Below are 14440 nucleotides of genomic sequence, written 5' to 3' on the forward strand. Positions count from 1 at the left end.
TTGGTAGCGGAAATAGAGCCGTAGCCCCTTCAAGGCACAAGTTTTAATATTGTAACACCTATGGCAAAACCACGTTAACATAAAAACCTGGTTAACAATTTTGGCGGTTAGCCCTCCCCGCTACCGTCTCGATTTCACCCGTCGACAGCCATCTATGAAAGGGACCATTCATGAACGAGTCAATGTCTATACTCTATATTACATATTCATATTCGAACATTCAATTGCTAGTTGTCGCCTCACATTGCCTAATACTGCCTAGAACCTACCTACGTAAATAAGTAAATATGCTTATCTACGCATTCATTTAGAATATATTCATTTGACTACTTCGGTAGCTATCACCATCACATCAGCTAGAAGAGAAACGATCTAACCACAGCGGTGTTGTGCCATGTGCATAGCATGAAATAGAGCAACATATAGTCAAAACTCAAACTTAATGGATGGCGGACGAGAAACACCATTGCATACAGTCCCTTATCATTTAATAATACGACTGAAAGGCTGAAGGAAGGTCGCATGAAGACAGGACTTTATTAGGGCTGCAATACCGTACCGGCCACTGTTCGGCGCTAGTTAATGGTCCGCTCATCAGTGACACTGCTCCTTTTGAAAGACCTTCTTCGGTAATCGCAGCACCAACCACCACTTCCTCATGCCCACTTACATCGGATACAGGCGCAGCATCAGACGCAAAACTTCCCCCCTCAACCGCCAGTGTTGTTGGCCAAGTTGAGCGGCATAGCCATGGGCAGTCCACTCAAACATCGCACCCTCGCAACTTTTCCAATCGGCCTAATCTGCGGCCGCTGAATTTATCAGGCGTGCACCTGCTCGGGGCGCCCGAGGCAGCCCAGACGCTCAATAAGCTCGAGCCGAGCGGTCCTCTGCTCAGCGAGCGGCGGCCGTCGGAGCCGTACAAAATGCATGGCGCGGCGTCCGCGGGACATGCGGACCGGGCACCAGACATGTGCACACCGACAGCCTGCTGCCGGACACGAACAGCTGATGAAGGGGGCTACCTAAGCTCGCGGCGTGGTGGCATTCAAAAGATCGAGTCCCAAAAGTGACAGATTGCCATTTATCATCCGATTTAAGCGTTCCGCAAATGCGTGGGAAAAGTTATAATTGTTTCCAGCACCTTTTGATTTTGTGAATCCTTGTGATCCTGACCGTTACACGTTGTGCCAGCCGTATATTATATGTGCATTGTGCAATATGGGTGCTAGATTTTTGGACTCAACAAAGGACGCTTCCAACAATGATCGACACAGGAGTTTAAAACCTGACCTCTGACGTTACATGATCTTTAACTTGAGCTTGGTCAGTTTCTTCATGTCGTAATCAAAATGTTACCTAACTAAATGCAACAGCCAACGTGAGGCACTAGGCAGCGTGAGGATCGTCTTGACCGTATAGAGGGAGGCAGCTGTCCACTGCAGCCGTTTAAATCAACTTATTACGCTTATAATGCGTGGAAGACACTAAACGAGATATGCAGCAGAGGCGTGAGACAGCACATCTAATCCAACATTACAAACGCGCCTAACCATTTGACTCAACTGCTTCGCTCTTGTCCACACAACAAATCTGCGCTGTGTTACGAATATTTGGTGTGGTGACATCGAAAAACTCATAGTCGACAGTTTTGATTGAACGCCATTCGTGAAGTACGATGGACAGAAACAGCGGTTGCTAGGTTGAATCTATAGGTATTAATTAGGTAACCTTTGAGCAGAACTGTCCAGTAAAATTGTCCTGCTGGTTGGATGGTGTAAACCGCACGCAAACAGTACTCCCTGTAAATGCCAGCCGTCACCACCTGGCCGTCTGACGGCACGTGCTACCGTGTTCCCCGGTGGGTGTATTGTAATTGACCTGGTGGGATCCCGCGCTCCGTGAGACCCATTCAGCCGGCAGTTAAAGAAGCTGCTCCGTACGTCCGTGCCCCTCCGCCCGCCCCGTGTGTGTGTGTTCCTCTGCCTGAACTGAACTGCCTACAGCTGTGTTGTGTCTGTGTTCCTCTGCCTACAGCTGTGTCGGTGCCCCTCCGCCCGCCCCGTGTGTCTGTGTTCCTCTGCCTGAACTGAACTGAACTGCCTACAGCTGTGTCCGTGCCCCTCCGCCCGCCCCGTGTGTGTGTGTTCCTCTGCCTACAGCTGTGTCGGTTCTCCCCTGCCCGCCCCGTGGGTCTGTCTTCCTCTGCCTGAACTGAACTGAACTGAACTGAACTGAACTGCCAACAGCTGTGTCTGTGCTCCTCTGCCTACAGCTGTGTCGGTGCTCCTCTGCCTACAGCTGTGTCGGTGCCCCTCCGCCCACCCCGTGTGTCCTTGTTTCTCTGCCCGCTCCAGTGACAGTTGGTGCACTGCTCACCGTGACAGTTGGTGCACTGCTCACCGTGACAGTTGGTGCACTTCTCACAGTCAGTCCTCGCTCGCACTTGAAATGACACAGGCGGGTCCGTCGGTAGCGGGGCAGTGAGACAGACCGTGCGCTGTGTATGGCTCAGTTTTATGAAAAAGCTCAAACAATCGAGAGCAATGTAAGTAACTAGCTGCATATTCCGCTGTGAAGTTATCCGGCCTCAGGTGTTGAGCAGACTTTTCAATTTTCATGACGAAAAAGTCGACTGAAAGGTTTTCACGGCGTTGGAGTCATTAACGTCGTAAAGGCGCTGCATTGACAACGTGATGAGGAAAGAAGAAAAAGCATCCGTCAAACGCAGCAGTCGCTTCCGTTTCCGGTAACACAGCAGATGCTAATGCATCCGAAAAGCAACGGTCGATATTCATTTCGCATGCTGCCAAGCATAAGCTCGCACTTGAACACTCCAAAAGGGTTGTCGGATGTAGGTACCCCATTGATTTTCTAAGAAAACGAAAAACTCGCGTAAAACTGGTGTTTTGCGACGAAGATTAAAGAGCTCGATTTTAACAATTTTACGACTTATCTGATCATTTCGTGACTCTGGTCTCCGACCTACGACACGTGGCATCGGTGGCATCTATCCCAATAATAAATCAGGCTGAAACGAAGATTTGACGCGTAAACGTTAGAACCAATCAAATTGAGTGTGTTGAAAGGGGTGCAGACGGGGGCAGTGGGGATGGAATCTTGTAGGGGCGCGTACGGGGTGTGGTGGGGGTGTTGTACGGGTGCGGACGCGTGCGTTGGGGGTGTTATAGGCCGCAGGGGCGCGGACGGGGGCGGTGGGTGTTATAGGCCGTAGGAGCGCGGACGGGGGTGGTGGGCGGTGGGGTGTTTTAGGCCGTAGGGGCGCGGACAGGGGCGGTGGGGTGTTATAGGCCGTAGGAGCGCGGACGGTGGCGGTGGGGACTGGGGGTGTTATAGGCTGTAGGGGCGCGGAAGGGGGCGGCGGGGGTATTATAGGCCGCAGGGGCGCGGACGGGGGCGGTGGGGTTGGAATGCGGCGGGGGTGGCCGGCGGGGAGCGACTCCGCCGGTCCCGGCTGAGCCACCCGCCCGACTGGTTGCCGGTCGGTCGGCGGCTGGTGCAGGGGGTGACCGGACGGCGCAGTGCAGACTGGACAGTGGACACTGACCCCGCCGTGTCATCGCACCCGCCGCACCGCGGCCCCCGCCGCTGACCCCAGCGGCGTACCGTCACCCCCACACCACACTGTCCCCTACTACTGACCCCGCCACACCGTCCCCTCCAACTGACAACGCAACACCCCGTCCCCTCCCCACCACACTCCTCCCACTGACCCCGCCACACCGTCCGTTCCCCGGCGTACTGTCCCGTCCCCACTAGAGGTGTCAATCGGAACCGAAAATTTTGGAATTCCGAAAATTTCCGAATTCCGATTCGGAAATCGGACGGAAAAAAAGACAAACATATCGGACATATTCGGAAAACTAGTTGAAAGTTACAAATTTCTTAAATAAGCTTAAGTTCAAACTTCTTTGCATTATCAATATCCAAATTGCAAAACATGTCAGCAAAATTGACAGGGGATAGGTGCTTCATACATCATTCATAATTATAGTGCAAGATGAACAAAAACGTGATTGCATGTAGTGGGTAGCACTGAGTCAAATAAGGTACATACCTACATGTACTGTGGCAAGTTTTAACTCTTTTGAAAATGTGTTTACAAGTAGCAATAGCCAATAGGTGAGATTGTTGTCAGCAAGCCCATCATTAGATAACACAGTTATGAATATGATGTACAATTGACCTGTGGGAAGCACCAGACACCGAAGCAGTAAAGTAGGGAATCCAAAAATAGTTTTGCCCCACTGGAAAGTTAACAGAAAAGAGACTGAAGAAAATTGCAAATATCAAGGTGTGCCAAGTAGCAAAAGAGTCTTACCTAGAACCTCCTATCATAAAGTCATCCCCTTCTACCCCTTCCTCCAAAAAAAATATCCGTGCCGAAATATCGAATACAATGCTACATAAAATATTAAAATATGCCGATAGCCTATCTCTGAGCCTATCAATAAACTGAAAACCAAAAGGTGATGAAATGCGGCGAAAGCGTCATAAATGAATGTCACCTAAGGAAAGATGGCCTCCCGATGAGAATCGGAGGAGACAAAAATTGACGTCTAATACAATAAAATAGTTATTTTGCTTTACAATTGAATTATTTTCGAAAGAAATATGATATTTTGTAATACATATTGAATTTAAATCAAACAATTAACGGTAAATGCACTTCAATTGGACAAATTTTATGATAATGACGTCATATTATTGATTTACTTTCACATCATCGACTCAAAGCCGGATACCATGTTCCATGCTACCGAGAATGGTAGCATGAAATGTGTTTTTCATTCTACCAAGGATTTATACAACTTCTTTTTGCTTGTGAATTTCAGTGAACTTGTGCTAAATCATAGCAGGTATTTTTATTTTTGTGCTCGCTTATTCTTTTGGATATTCAGAGATGTGTGGCTCAGTGAAGAGCACGTTTCTTCCAGATGTACCTATCTCACATGTTTCATCTCACATGAACTACTTTGCTTCTACTTTACATCTCAGCCAGTGTGATATAAGATGAAGATATCCATCATTATTGTAAGTGAATAGCTGCTTGCATTATTGCTGTATTAATTCATCATCAAGTGGCTTAGTGTAAGGCCTAAGGGATGTGGCAAGAAGTCAATATTTGAGAACGCAAGTTGGAGGCATAAGGCAATGTTTTGCATTATTCCTGCTTACTCGGCTTCAGTTGTAGGCTGTAGCACATTTTGAAGAGAAGAGGCTTGTCTCAATATGCTGTGTTTGTTTTATATATCAGATTAGGCCTATTGCCCTAATGCCCATTCCCTACTGCAATGTGCATATGATATTTTTTCAACATTTTTAGTTTGCAATATTTTGCACTCAAAACCAGATGGCGGATCTGTTATTTAGTTATCATATGGTACATACAAACATATACCTAATATAGATCAATTCCCCATCCTCTCTTTCCATATCCAGCTTTCGGACAGTTTTCGGACAAATCCATGCCTTGGACATTTTTCGGACAAAAGTGAGCTAGGATTTTGGACATTGGACGGACATCGGACAAGAAATTTCTGAAATTGACACCTCTAGTCCCCACCACACTGCCTCCCACTGAGCCCGTCATACCGTTCCCTCTCACTTATTCCATCCTGTCCCCATTGTCCCATCCCTTCCTGTCCCCGCTATCCCTGTCCTTCCACGTCCTATCGGCATTTCAGAATGGGTGGCATACATGCACATTCGAGCATTGATACTTAGTTTTATGGAATATCTATGCGTGGGAAGCTCATGTTTGTGCACATCAGTGCTGCATTCCTGCTAAAATAAGCAATAAAAACAGGTCAACGCACTCTGAGCAGTATCCTACAGTAATTATTTTCATCTGCAATGCCAAGGTTCGCTCAGCAATGCCAAGGCCGTTTTCTTGCTGCAACCGCGGGCGCATGTGGCCGTTACTGGCACGTCGTTAATCATGGCGCCTCGTTAGGAGCGGGCGGCTCATCAGGCTAATCGGCACACCTATCTGGGCTCTGAGCGGGCCCATTCCGAGCCTTTGAGACGGCCGTCACCTGCGGCCGGGCAGTCTGTCAGACGGCCTGACAGTTTGGCTGCAGGAGGTGACGAGCAGGACAGTCTGCCTGGTGAGGAAATAGCCGGCATGACAGTCCAGGCTTACACAGAAGGCTGGGGATGACTGGACTGTTTAGTGTGAATGGGTACTGCTCGGCGACAGTGCTCCTATTTTGCTCATTCAGTGAAGCTGGGTCATGGATTGCTTATTGTTTACTTGAATAGAGCTGAAAAGCCAGTTTCAGCTCCATAAGTTTCATATGCTCCATAAGTTTCCATTAGCTCCCCAGTTTCAGCTTCAAACGATACGTTCTTTATGTGGACTGCCGCAACACAAACCGCCTTCAGCTAATTCCAGTGTTTATCAGAAGTCGATACCAACGAGTATATATTTGCAGAAAAAGATAAATCGGTAGCAAATAAGAGTCCCAGTCTCGCGCTGTATTTCATTTCAAGCACCTTATTCCTGGAACAAATATACATGCAGTATCACACTGTTGTCTATGAACTGCATCTTTACTGCACTGCCTTTTTTGGGGGGGGGGGCGAATCGGCCACCACCTGTAGTTTTTTTGCTCTCGACGGAAAACGACTTAATCTAGGGGCTCGAAATTTGGTGACTTTTCCTTGCTATTCATTGGGCACATTGTGTCGATTTGTTGAGTTTCTAGCTTGCGCAGAGGCGTCTGCAGGACGAGTTTCTCGGGGGTAGTTTTGGCTCAGATTTGACTGTTTCGACATTTGCCGTTAAGCAGCGACTTACTAATGTTTATACTGGTGACCAGTGACACCACCCGTCATATTTATGCGCCTCAAGACTATGTGACGTCATTTTACAATGAAAATATTGGAATAGGCGGATCTAGGTACTAGAGAAAGGGGGGTAATATCAATGTACTGCCCCCCGTCTTAGTGTGCCTGAATCCGCCTATGCTCAACGAAAACGTGTATTTTGTGCTCACGTTGCATATTTTACATGATATATGACACATCATGTCATAAGACACATGATATGCCATGACAAAAACTCAAAACATCATCCCAAGTTAGCTTACCTGAATCCACCTATGATTTTTGAAATATTCAAAATACCGGAATAAATATGAAGGCCCAGTTCATGAAGAAGGGTTTCCTGAAGTTTAATCAAAATGGGTAAGAAAAAGTTATAGCATTTTTAGTGATGAGGTGTAAAACGCGATTTTTTCTTTTTTTTTGCTTCCAAGACCCCCAATTTTGATTTTTTTTTTTACTTTTTAAAGTCAATCTGAAAGTTCACGATGAGAGCAATCGAATGGCGTTTGTCCCATTAAGATCGGACATTTAATTTTCGAGATAGCAAGATACCGAATCGAGATAGGTACCGAATCGGAATCCCCCGCACCGGCGGCCTCTCAGCATGTGGGAGGACCGCGAATAGATCACGGCTGTTTGTTTTATTCAAACGAGTTGCTGTTTGCAGCTCGATGTGGCTGTTGCTGCTGGACCGGTCACAGGGCGGACATAGTCACACGCCAGGCTTGCAGTCTGAATAATGCAGCCAGCTGCCGCGGCGAGCCCCGTTACCGGCCGCGCCGCGGCGGCCGCTGTCGAAATGAAACGGAACGGGCCACGGCGCCCCTCCAAAGAGCACGGGGGCACGTTCTCGCCCATGAGAAGCACAGAGTAAGTACGACGTTCCGAGTTTTCTGGGAAACATGACGCTAGCCCGAGGCACGCCTTCTGAAGGCGGTTACATCATCTGACGCCGTAAAAGTTACGGCTCGTGCGGACGCGGATGTGTAAAACGATGTGGGTGCCGTCGGGACCTCACAGAGCTTAGGTAGTGGTGGCAGCGGTGTGCATGTATGCAAAACATTATGTGCATGAATACCAGACTGACTTAATGTCCTTGTAACGCATAAAGTGCGCTTCAGTATGCAAGTTATTCGGTCCTGGATGACAAAGGCGCTCAGGTTCAGCACTTGCGTTCCGTGGCGTATAAATACTCGCAGTGTACATAGTTATATCCATCCAGGCAGGGCAGCGCATCATTCGTGGTTCTCAGGCAACCAGGCACGTCTTGATCCGGGAGCAATGGATAGGCAAACTATCGCAGACGACAAATCGGAAACCCAGGAGCGGTAAGCCGATACCTAATCCCTCTAATCCGCCGGGGCAGGCGCCCTCTGCGGCTCGGCCACGCAGCTGGGGTTGGCCAACTGCCAGCAGGGTCACTGACCTTGGACGACACCGGAGATGTGGTGGCAGCTAATTTTCCACCCTGACAGAGGAGAGGCGATCGTGATACGTCGTTAATGATTTATCGACCACCAACCAGATTCACCATGTCATTAAGCATCATCACTTTGGACAAATTATTTTAACAAAGATCGAGTTGGAGATGGAACTATGGCTGTATGCCTAATGGCAGCGGTTTATACCATGAAAACATTATTCGATGTGCTCCAGAAATAGCTTTCGAGCCATAAGCCGCTTACCGATCTCGATCGGTTTCTTTGAGGTTGTGGTTTCTCCTTCCGCCCATTCCACTCATTGATCCAATCGGAGTGACCAAACAGTAGCAATGATCTGCTTGTTGGAGACAACCTAAGCACTTTCACTTCTCCCTCCAATCCGTTAAAAATGAAAACTACAGCCCTGCTCGACGAATGAAAGGATGTCAAACCGACAGGACCAGAAGTAGTGGTCATCGGAACAGTGGTTATGTTACGATCCAGGTGTTCGCCAGCAAGTAACCGCAGGTTATTTGAAACAGACAAACACTATTCGTTAGCATCGTGTTTTTTTTTTCTATTGATGTGTGGGTCTCAGCGTCATTGGCTATTCTACTACACTCGGACCAGTACGTGCGGCATGGGTACGTAAAATACTCGTGCATAACAGGGCACTCATGGTCACCTACTCAGAAATAGGCACACCATCGCTTTCACAATCGCTAGTATAACGCCATCAATGAAAGCACATGAGGTTTGATTACGATAAGATATCAAAGTTCATGTAGGAGGCGCTGGCGCCGGAGGGTCAGAAAAATGCACCTATTTATCCCCCCCCCCATCCAAAAATGAACTTGTCATAGTGAGTGGAAACGCCGGCATACAGAAGTCGATAAACTTAGTTTAGGGACCACAGGGCAGAGCGGTGTCACCTTCCACTGTCTCCACGCCAGACACCACGGGCCAAACGGCCCTGCTAATTACTGCCGAGGGCTCCGTGAGGTGCCGGCCGGGGACTGCAGACAATACTAGCCGTCAGGTGGCATAATCGACATGTCGTGTATTTATCAGCCTGCCTGACGTGATTCATGCACAGCATGCCAAAACAATCATTCACAACCAGCGTTCTTCACCTTCACAGGCGCTACATGACATTGACCCGCTGTGACAGTAGGGTGACCCTTTTTGCAACTTTTTTTGAGAAGCTAGCCAGCACGCCCCTAGATCGACGTGGCTTGATGCCCTGAGCACGAAAATACCATTTTTGACCAGAATTTTTGAATTTGAAAGCCCGCCCCGAAATTTAAAGATGGAAAAATGAGCCTGTTTTTGCGATTCTGACATTTTCGGTGCAGCTATTCAATAGTTTCTATTTAAAGAGCATAGTGAAATGGCATAATATAAGTTACCACACTAATTCTGCGCCGGCATGGTAAGTTTCATACCTCTACTCCCATTTTACCAGTTTTTATCGAAGATTTTCCGATGAGCGTCGGCCGCCCGTTTAGCTCGAGCTTTCAGAACCGGTCAGTAGATGGCTGCACATTCGTACCATGGACGGGACGCCTGTGATTGGCTCTCGACGTGGTTTGTATTATTATTTCCTCTTCAGCAGAAGGAAACTTGTACATTTCGATGTTTACCACATTTCCATCACATTCATTTCACCTTGCATGCATACTGAAGCATGAAAAACACGCGTGCCCGAAAGCGATGATGCGTTTTTACGCTCAATAACGTGTTTTAAAGTGTGTGGATTTTGAGTACCGGCTTTATGGAGGGCTCTCAGTGTGTCTTTTATTGTCATTTCCATATCCGCATTAAAAATTCATATTTTTATGTTTTTGTCTCCATTAGTCTTATATTTTATCCTATATGTATAGTATGTATAACAACTGTTATAGGTACCTATGCATGTTTATTCCCTTTCAACCACTTGCGGGAGCACTCAGTCTGTTACGAGAGACATTGCTACTAGCAAGGTAGATGCTTTGTTCAGATTTAGAAAATTGCGGTTCGTCATAAATAAATCCAGCAGCTCTAGGTCACATGTCAGCGCCCGAGGCGCCGCTCGCACGTAATGGGTCAATCTCATAAAGGGCGGCAGTCGCTGACACAGCTTCGCCATGGCGGGTACTCGGCGGGCTTTGCGATCTACCAAAAAAACACACCATCTCTTTGGCATCAAGCCAGCGAATCTTCCCAAAAATCAGCTTCCGACGTGTCGAGACATAGTGGCCAGAATTTTGTATTTAAGGTCAGATGAGAGAAACGAAAGGGGTGTGGCTGAATCTTGCGTCGCAATGTCACCGTTGTTGGCACAGGTGGGGGACGAGTGCCTCGATATCTGGAGACGCGCATCGCTGCCGACCCTGGCGAGATTCCGGGTTGTCAAGAAGGTTCACACGTTGTGGAAGACGAAGGATATGGTTCGAAAACACGGAGCAAGAAAGGGCAAGCTTGTCACCGCTAAACCAGCAGAGATGAGTCGGCTGTTCGACATCAGGAGCGGGTCGCAGAAGCCCGTGTCGAAGGAAGACCTGAAATTCCTCGAGGACCAGCGCACCAAGCGGCGTCTTTATATTGGACCTGTGGACTGGTAAGTGGCAGATAAATACATGTTTATGATATCTATGTGTTTCGCACCGATATAATCCCCAAGTTTCAATTTCGAATTGACAATTGCGTTTTTCTGTTTCACAGGACCGCAACGATCGCACGGCGGCGTTCCGAGGCACGCCGGGCTGCTGAGGCAAGGCTGCTACAGCGCGGACGCGACACGGCCGGGCCCAGCCGCGGCCCTGACCACCAGAACGCAGCCGTAGCCGTCGCCGACCACACCGCCGGTCGCTGCAAGCGCGCTGCTGCCGTTGCTGCTACGGCGGTCATCGCTGCCGGAGACAGGAGGACGGGGGAGGAGGCCAGCAGCGCAGACTGCTCCAGCGAAGACTCGGACGACAGCTACCAACCTCCGAGAAAGGCCACACAGCAGGGATCGCAGCCTCTCCGTGCAACAGCCGAAGCTCTAGACGCAAGTCACGTGGGGGCTAGGAAAGGATCAAAAATCTTAACAGCTCTAAAGGAAGACCTGGGCCTGTTGGGCTTCCAAAACAGCGGACTTGTAACGAAACGGAAAGTGCAGAACTCGCTGGACAAGTGCCGTGAGGACAAGCTCCAAGGCCTGGCGGCAGACACAGCTGCATGTACGGCCCTGTTCTGCGACGGCCGCCAGGACAAGGAGCTGAGTCCAGGCGGCAGCCGCACTGTTGGCAACGTGACGATCAATATGCACCCCGGCGACATCCACATCGGACATTTCTCCTGCGAGCCGGGAGAAAGACACAGCGGGGAGGTCTACGCCAACAAGCTGCTCGCCTTTTTGGCGGAACGAGGCGTCAGCTGCGAGAGGCTGACCGCCTTCGGTGGCGACGGAGCAAATCAGGTATGAGAAATAATAGATTGCATTTTGCATGCTACGTTTTCAACGCCGAAAACGCACATCAATTATTAATTCACAAATTATTAAGTTCCTAGTATTGGCAGAAATGATCTTTCGTCGAATATAACTGAAAAGGGTACCTATGTACTGTCTTAAAAACTTTTCTTTGTTTAATTTCAGACAAACAAATTTTAAATGGAGCTCGACACCCAAGTTCATTCCACAGCGGTCGAGTTTTTAACTCTAAATAATTGTATAAAACTGTCATAAGCTAACGCGTCACTGGGCCTCATTGGCAGGTCACTGGTTGGAAGATGGGTCAGATGGCCTGTTTCGAGCGCCTGCTGGGCCGTCCGCTGCAACGCCTGGTCTGTCTGTGCCACCACGCCGAGCTGCCATTCCGTGCGCTCTTCCAGCATCTGGACGGCAAGACCACCGGGCCTTCAACCTTCTCCGGACCCATCGGACGACAAATAGCCGGGGACGTCCAGAAGCTGGCTATTAAGAGTTTCCCTCGGCTGGCTTGTCCCGACTTCCCCAGCCTCCCACCGGCTGTGGTTCACAGTCTCAGCAGTGACCTGCGACTGCTCTACGAGACCGCTCGAGCGGTCGTGACGGAGGACGACGTCCCACCACGGGTGGCTGCGGCGGCACACGGCAAGCTCTACGCCGCCCGCTGGCACACCGCCCAAAGTCGCCTCTTGCGACACTACATGGCGCAGGAGCGACCCGGCGATGCTCTGGCGGCCCTGGCGGTGTACGTGTGCTGTGTTTATGTGCCAACGGTGATGGCCATAAAACACAAGTCCGATGCTGTCCACGCTGCGCCACACCTCCACGCCGAGCTCCGCCGCCAGGAGCGCTACTGCCGACCTGAAGACCTGCCGGTGCTCCGGGCCAGCGTGCGCCGCAACGCCTTTATGGCGCATGAAGAGAACGTTTTACTCGCGATGCTCGGCGACGCCGACCCTACCGTTCGGACCGAAGCAGTCGGTGTCATCAAGCGGATCCGAGCGACACGCGAGTCACCAGTCCCGGGCCTCGTGCGGCCCTTCCGAGTCCCTGGGTCCGTGGGCGCCACGACGGCGCTGAACGATTCAGCGGCGACCTACTGGAGCCTGGTGGACCTCGACCGCGCCACGCTGGAGCCGCCGCTGACCCAAGGGATGACCGGAGACCAGTTGGAGAAGTTTTTGGAGACCCCGCTTCTGACCGGACTGCCGTGCCATACGCAGTCCACGGAGCGAGCCGTCAAAGTGACGACGGAGGCGGCCGGGCAGGTCAGAGGGGCTCGGCGACAGGACGGCCATGCGCTAAACAAGCTGGCGTGGAGGAGGCGAAACCCAGGACAGGTGGTGAAGAAGAAGTACCGCCCAGTCAAAACCACAGCAGAGAAGGAGGGATAGACAGCTCGGAGAGCTGAATGCACCAAATTCAGCAGCAGACCGGGAGTCGGGCGCGCCGGTCGGGGCGACAGGAAAAGCCAGGCACGGACGATAAGAAACTTATTTACTGCGCAAAGACCTTGTACATACAATGCTGTGTTTTCCGTCGTCCCGCTGTGATGAGCGCTGCTTGTCTGGCGCTGTGCGTCCGTCGTATTTTATGTGAAGTATGTTATGGGCACACAGTGCGGTAACTCGTGCAATACAGATCTCATTTGTAGACAATTGTCTTTTTCAGGCTGCACAGCGCCGTTAAATGGCCAAGAGACGCTGCAAACTCTCACACTTTCCTGGCAACGTCCATGGGATAATTAGTGTTTATTGTCATAGTTAAAGCGGACACGGTGCCCCAGTGCTCTCATGTTCCATTTCCTAGGTCCCAAAGGTTCCAGAGCCCATGGTCAGACAGCTCTCATTTGCCGTTAGACACGTTACTGGAAACAACCGCGAGTTAAATGCGATTTTTCGCTGAATTGTGTAGTTTTCAAGCTGGAATATATTACAAATGTGATCAAATATAGGGCTAATGGCGACAAAAACATAAAAACATGCCAGTTCCTTCATACTGGAATGGAAACAACACTAAAAGACACTCTGAAAACCTTCCCCAAAGCCGAGACGTGAAGCCCATTGTGCTGCCATCTATGGACAGATCTATGAAACTCGGGAGCTGCGGGCGGCTGACTCTCGTCGGAAAAAACAGCGATAAAAAGCGGTAAAACGGGTGTAGATGCATGAAACTTGCCATGCCGGCGCAGAATTAGTGTCGTAACTTATATTATGCCATTTCACTATGCTTTTTAAATAGCAACTATCGAATACCTGCACCGAAAGTGCCAGAATCGCAAAAATGTGCTCATTTTCCCATCTTTAAATTTTGGGGCGGGCTTCCAAATTCAAAATTTCTGGTCAAAAATGGTATTTTCGTACTCAGGGCATCAAGCCACGTCGATCTAGGGGCGTGCTGGCTAACTTCTAAAAAAAAGTTGCAAAAAGGGTCACCCTACTGTGACAGGCACCGGGAGCCATTTCGAATAGCGCGGGAGTTTTTCGTGCAGCCAACTGTTACCTATACTTCTTTGCTGATGGCGAGTGCTTAATCATTCGCATTGAATAGCAGAAATTACAAAAGCAAACATAACCTAATGCTCATAAATGCAGGCTTTGTAAATCAGGAACATTATGGGCACAGGGTTTATACAAAAATGCATGCCTTCCGGCGCAGCCTCACTTTATGTTGCATGCGAGAAATGCAGCCTCAAAGACATTCTCATTCACAACCA

At 49.5% G+C, this 14440-nt stretch overlaps 2 protein-coding genes across 4 annotated transcripts in view; one reads left to right on the forward strand and one right to left on the reverse strand.

The window, feature by feature from the left end:
* LOC122388103 (pigment-dispersing hormone type 1-like) overlaps nucleotides 1-14440 on the reverse strand; it is a 90569-nt gene that overhangs the window by 18751 nt on the left and 57378 nt on the right. The window lies entirely within an intron of this gene.
* LOC122387727 lies at nucleotides 9461-13400 on the forward strand. The gene is made up of 3 exons (XM_043378190.1): nucleotides 9461-10872; nucleotides 10977-11715; nucleotides 12012-13400. The coding sequence occupies exons 1-3, from the start codon at nucleotides 10400-10402 to the stop codon at nucleotides 13116-13118; spliced, it is 2319 nt and encodes a 772-aa protein (XP_043234125.1). The 5' UTR covers nucleotides 9461-10399; the 3' UTR covers nucleotides 13119-13400.

This window comes from Amphibalanus amphitrite, unplaced genomic scaffold, assembly GCF_019059575.1.
Source record: "Amphibalanus amphitrite isolate SeventyFive unplaced genomic scaffold, NRLGWU_Aamphi_draft 000001F_arrow, whole genome shotgun sequence".
NCBI classification, from domain to species: Eukaryota; Metazoa; Arthropoda; class Thecostraca; order Balanomorpha; family Balanidae; genus Amphibalanus; species Amphibalanus amphitrite.

Coding starts and splice junctions, on each gene's coding strand:
- LOC122387727 (XM_043378190.1), top strand. CDS start 10,400: ATGGCGGGTACTCGGCGGGCTTTGCGATCTACCAAAAAAACACACCAT. Junction 10,873..10,976: donor TATATTGGACCTGTGGACTG/GTAAGTGGCAGA, acceptor TCTGTTTCACAG/GACCGCAACGATCGCACGGC. Junction 11,716..12,011: donor GTGGCGACGGAGCAAATCAG/GTATGAGAAATA, acceptor CCTCATTGGCAG/GTCACTGGTTGGAAGATGGG.